Source organism: Sinocyclocheilus grahami, unplaced genomic scaffold (assembly GCF_001515645.1).
Source record: "Sinocyclocheilus grahami isolate Dianchi unplaced genomic scaffold, SAMN03320097.WGS_v1.1 scaffold2842.1, whole genome shotgun sequence".
Lineage (NCBI taxonomy): Eukaryota > Metazoa > Chordata > Actinopteri > Cypriniformes > Cyprinidae > Sinocyclocheilus > Sinocyclocheilus grahami.
Genome location: NW_015508017.1, coordinates 13,861 through 19,720, shown reverse-complemented (window position 1 = coordinate 19,720; position 5,860 = coordinate 13,861). Strand labels below are relative to the sequence as shown.

The following is a 5,860-nucleotide window of genomic DNA, read 5'->3' as shown; positions in this document are numbered from 1 at the left end:
GAAAGTCCGGAATCCCAAGTGGGAGTTCTGAGATACTGGGGCGTTTTTATGGCCCTTTGTTTGAAAGCATGGTAATTTGCATATGAAACTTGGATCAAAATTACTAAAGACTCTTAGAACACTAATATGTTGCGTAGGTGTAAACATACAATATACACTCTCAATTAGATCATCCGAATACAAATTCATAAATACTAAACATGGTAGGGTTATATACTGTATGTAAGCTTACATGGATGAGTGGTTCTATCCTAAACATGCCTAGAATAGTCTACAATACAACAGATAATATACAAGACAGCAATAATATACCCAAGGACCTGAAGGCTATGTGTGTTCATTCAAATAAAAGTTTTCCTATGAATTAATTAGTAGAAAAGTCCATTCCTACTGTGCCTTGGGGATTTTCCTTATGAAAAGACAGTGCTTTTCCCCACTCACATTCCATGAGGTCGTAAAAGTATCTGGTGTCAGGGTTGCCATGGTTTGGTGTCATTTGCAGACATCCTGACATTCAGTTTATTGGGTGAGGGGACTGTGGCGATTTGTTAATCTAATGAAGAACTGATTTGTTAAATCAAATGAAAAATTGTGTGTTTGATTGGTCCAGACGCTACAACACTCAAAGACTTAAACGAACGACGATGGTAAGACACAAAAGCAAACTACAGAGTCACACACAATGGCACAATCATGGCCCAGATTGAATGTTTGGGGCAGTCCTTATATCTGGGTCAGGTGAGGAGAAGAACCAATCGCAGCCTCCTGCAAATGATCTCAAGGAACTGCCCATCTGAAACACAAACATACACATACACTGATAGAACACAAGAGGGCTGAATGGAAACAACGAACAAATGACTTAGGCTCACAACAACAAATATCAGAAAATTGTTTTGACACAAAAATAAACTATAGTAAATGGCAAGGCACTTGTACTCACTGATTTGATAATGCGGTGAGGGACCCCACCTTCACTCTTGCAGTGGGGCCTATGCAATTTGCGCTACGCCACTGTATATATTTATATATATTCAGATAAATCAGATGTTCTAAATGTTAACATGCACACAATATTATTTTGATTATGCTAATTACTTGCTGTTGTTAGATAATTTGGAACAATGATACTACAAAATGTATATTTAAAAAGTATCTGAAATAAAAAAGGTGGCTCATTTTTCACTTGTAGAAATGTGCACTTAGATAGAGCATGCATGTTGATGATCAGCCATAAAAGTTATATAAATTCACAAAATATCTTTCTATTTTAATCGCTAACCATAGTAGGGTGTGATCTTTATTAAAATGTACTCTGTGTAGGCAACATTTGTAACATATTTCATGATTTGCAATTTTAACTTTAAATTATAATTTTCAGAATGACATTACAAGTATTAAATGTGTCAGCATATGAAGTCCTCAGAATAACAATTGAAATATAAATAATTAAACAAACATATACACTTAGAGGCACTACTGTAATGTAATGTTGACCACTAATAACTAACTTGTTTGTTTCGATATCTGAAAGAAGTGTTACATTTCAAACCGTTTTAAGATCTTTGACACAAAGCCACTGAAAGAAAACATGGTGTCCAAAGAGAAAATGGTGTCAAGACCCAATGACTTGACATGCATTAATTCCATTAGCAGCTCTTTCAGAAGTCTTGGAGGAATGAAAACAAAGTGTTCTGCAAGAAAGAATGTAAGTTTTTCAGTCAAACTCACATTTCCTCCTCTGCTTTCAGCTCTCTTCAACTTCATTACAGCATCTTGAATGTTCATCTGGAGTAGATCTACAACCATACTCTTCATTTGGAACTGAGTGGTGAGTAAAGTACTACCTTCTGCTCTTGGTTCTTGACTTGATAATTTAATGTAAGTCAGAATCTGTGCCAGATGTGACTTACAGGAGACTATTGCTTTGTCAGCCTTTTCCAGGTCAGCCAATGCTTGAGCAATATATCCAGTGTCTTTCTTTCTGATAGTGGCAAGTGCACGATTATAAAGAGGTATAATCTCTCCAGATGCACCATCCTCCAAAGCTCTGGTGTACATCTCAATGCTCTCAGTAAAGTGTCCCTTCTCACGGAAGTTGTTCCCAGACCTGATGTAATAGTAGACCATGGAGGATGGGGACTGTTTGCTCAAAAGTGTACCCTTTGCACTTGATAAGTCCACCTTCAGCTGTTCCTTCAGCATCTCAATGGTCTTTTCCTCACTGAAGTGTATCAGGAGCCACAAACCCCAACACTCATGAAGACAGGGAACAATTACATCACGCTGGTCTGATAAAACATCTTCATAAACATTATCCAAAACATCAAGGTAAACAGAAAAAAACTCTTCCTTTTTTATGATTTCTGGAATATTTTTTTCAAGAAACCTTGACAGTCTGGTGTTAACCGCTGTGTTTCTGGCTTCTTTTGCCTTTTCCAGATTACGTCCCTGAAATGGGAATGAATTCATGGTTAAAAGGCATGTCAGAGCACTGATCATTTCCTCGTGAGTTTCAGAACTGTGATTTCCCAGGTAGCGATTAACATTTTCCTCAAATTGATATTCTGTGACCCAGGGTAACATTTGTATGATCCAATGTAACACTTGTGTTATTAAGCAACACTGAAGTATGAGTAAGCTGGTTAGAGGTGTGTTTATGTTCAACACTTGTTGGGTCAAGTCAGAAAAATGACTGGCACACATGATGATTTGAGCAGATCCTGGACTCCCTTGACGAGCCGTTCGTCCAAAGGCTTGGTCTTCTACACGGACATTCAGAGGTAAGAAGGTTTGCATCACAAACAGACCTCCTGCCTCATTTACGCTTTCACAAACCTTTAGGTCTGTACCTCGACCTGCTAGATTAGTTGCAATGATGACATCTCCTGCTTGGACTGTTGAATCTGTTATTTTAGCGTTATCTATGTTGTTATTCACATAAAGTTTTAGTTTGTCTAATGGGATGGTGTTTGCAAGGCCTCTGTAAAATATTTCTGCACGTTTGATTGTTTCACAGATGACGAGAGCTGCTCGTGGACCTCGATAGATGGTGGAGGACACTTGATCCTGAACAACAATACAGACCATCTTGATCCAATCTTTCACGTCTTTTATCACCATGCCTCCAAGTTCATAAAGTTTCCTTCGCCTAAATGAGGGGATCTTACAGGTGTCAATGCCACTGTAGAGTTTCTTCAGCATATCAAGCTCGGTTTGGTCCCCCAAAGTTCCTGTGATTCCAAAGATCTTGTTTGAGTATCTCTTAAATAAACCCACATTAGACATGAAGTTTGTTATTAGACTCATATTGGACAGTTTAGTTTGGTGTTTCATCTCCAGAAACTGCTGAAGTCCTTCCCCCCATTTCATGTTGTTTTGTACAACACCAGTGCTTTCGTAATCAACAGGAGAGACTCCATCTCCGTGAAGGACATATTCATTGCCCAGAGTCATTTTGGTGGCTAGCAGAGCATTTTCAATCCAAGTTTGTACTTTTTCATTAATGAGGTCTTGAAGGCCCGGGATACGAGATTCATTGTGTTCCTTTGATTCAGACTGCAAACACTCTTTGATCATTTTACCCAGTGACTTGACTAGAGAGTCCTTCTCATAGTACACTAAGCGACATTTTCCATTTCCCAGGAGAAGAACAGATATTTCTTGTTTCATATATGTACCTGTGGGACTAATCTCATTTAGTTTCTGTAAATTCCCATCAGGCCCTTCCTGGTAAAGTTGAAATAAATACTCAGGAAATGTTCTCACAAACATGTTTAGAAATGCCTCTGTTTGGCCAACACTTGCATTATCTAGTTGTTTTGTTTCATCTACAGCATTCTGAACAATACTGAGTTGATCAATGTTTTTATTTTCAGTAATGATTTCAGACAGAACCTGGGAGAAGAGCTGAATGGGTCCTAACATTTCTCCAGTGTCTAAACACTTCAGCTGGTTGACGACAAACCAGATATTTGCCAACATTCCATTAAGAGATTCCATTAGCGGAACCTCAGTGCTCAAGTAGACCACTTCAAGACCTTTGTCCAGCATTAGTGAGTCCACCTCATCCACTATAACACACTGAAACTCTCTCTTAGGTCTCACGTCTTTTCTGTGGAAGCGTTGTCTCAGAAAATCACCTGCAAAACTGTCAGTCGTACCATAAACCACCTGACATTCATAGCACTTCCTCAGCTCATTATCTTTTGATTTATTTGTGTTGACGTCAACAGTGATATTCAGTCTCTTATAAAAGGCAGACCATTCTTTAGCGTCTCTCTCAGCAAGTACAGGAGAACTGGAGATGATGTCAGGGGTTTTTCCCATTGTGACCTGATATGCTGCAAACATTGCCACGATACACGACTTTCCTTCTCCTGTTAAAACCTGAACCAGCCGACTTGATTCAGAAAGAGCCAGAATGCACCAGCTCACCATCTGAGTCAGTCGAGGTTTATATTTCTTTGTCTTTTCTACAGCTTTGCAGAGCTTAAACAGACTTTGCTTTATTCCTTGTAGATGTGGTGCTGAAGAAGCTGACAGACATGTGGACACAGAAGACACAGTATTTTTCACACATGCCACAATTCTTTCATCAATGTTTCCTTGTCTACGAATTTCCTCCACAATCTCATCCAGTGTTTTCTCATTAGTGTTTGTGGCTATTTCATTAATCTTGGCCTCAATATGATCCACAATCTTACTGTCATTTTGAAAAGTCAAATCCGACACTTGGATTTTGTGAATCTCCACTTGATGAATGATTTTCATCATCCATGTGTGAAAATCTTCATTCTTGCCATTAAATTCTTTCACGAGGGCTTTAAACAACTTAACAACATCATCTCTTTCCCATTGTCTGTTCTTAAGCAGTGAAAGCAGTCTTGATGACAGCAGTTTTCCAGATGCTTCCATTTTCAAAACTCTGTAAATTCAGTTTAAGAGTTAGTTATTATTATTATTATTATTAATAGTTTGGTTTAATCTTGCTTCATAATACAGTAATTACATTTTTTGTTTAAAGTTACAATGTAACATTTGGCCCTCTAGCGGTTAAAAAATAAAATGGCATGTATGATTCCGGTTTTGTTACATACAGGTGCATCTCAATAAATTAGAATGTCGTGGAAAAGTTCATTTATTTCAGTAATTCAACTCAAATTGTGAAACTCGTGTATTAAATAAATTCAGTGCACACAGACTGAAGTAGTTTAAGTCTTTGGTTCTTTTAATTGTGATGATTTTGGCTCACATTTAACAAAAACCCACCAATTCACTATCTCAACTAATTAGAATATGGTGACATGCCAATCAGCTAATCAACTCAAAACACCTGCAAAGGTTTCCTGAGCCTTGAAAATGGTCTCTCAGTTTGGTTCACTAGGCTACACAATCATGGGGAAGACTGCTGATCTGACAGTTGTCCAGAAGACAATCATTGACACCCTTCACAAGGAGGGTAAGCCACAAACATTAATTGCCAAAGAAGCTGGCTGTTCACAGAGTGCTGTATCCAAGCATGTTAACAGAAAGTTGAGTGGAAAGAAAAAGTGTGGAAGAAAAAGATGCACAACCAAACGAGAGAACCGCAGCCTTATGAGGATTGTCAAACAAAATCGATTCAAGAATTTGAGTGAACTTCAACATGAATGGACTGAGGCTGGGGTCAAGGCATCAAGAGCCACCACACACAGACATGTCAAGGAATTTGGCTACAGTTGTCGTATTCCTCTTGTTAAGCCACTCCTGAACCACAGACAACATCAGAGGCGTCTTACCTGGGCTAAGGAGAAGAAGAACTGGACTGTTGCCCAGTGGTCCAAAGTCCTCTTTTCAGATGAGAGCAAGTTTTGTATTT

General features: G+C 38.6%; 1 protein-coding gene across 1 annotated transcript; it reads right to left on the bottom strand.

Annotated features, from left to right (window-relative positions):
- Window positions 1-777: 777 nt before the first annotated feature.
- LOC107575726 (protein translocase subunit SecA-like) lies at window positions 778-4,917 on the bottom strand. The gene is made up of 2 exons (XM_016262070.1): window positions 1,553-4,917; window positions 778-793 (listed from the first exon to the last, which is right to left on the bottom strand). The coding sequence occupies exons 1-2, from the start codon at window positions 4,915-4,917 to the stop codon at window positions 778-780; spliced, it is 3,381 nt and encodes a 1,126-aa protein (XP_016117556.1).
- Window positions 4,918-5,860: the final 943 nt, after the last annotated feature.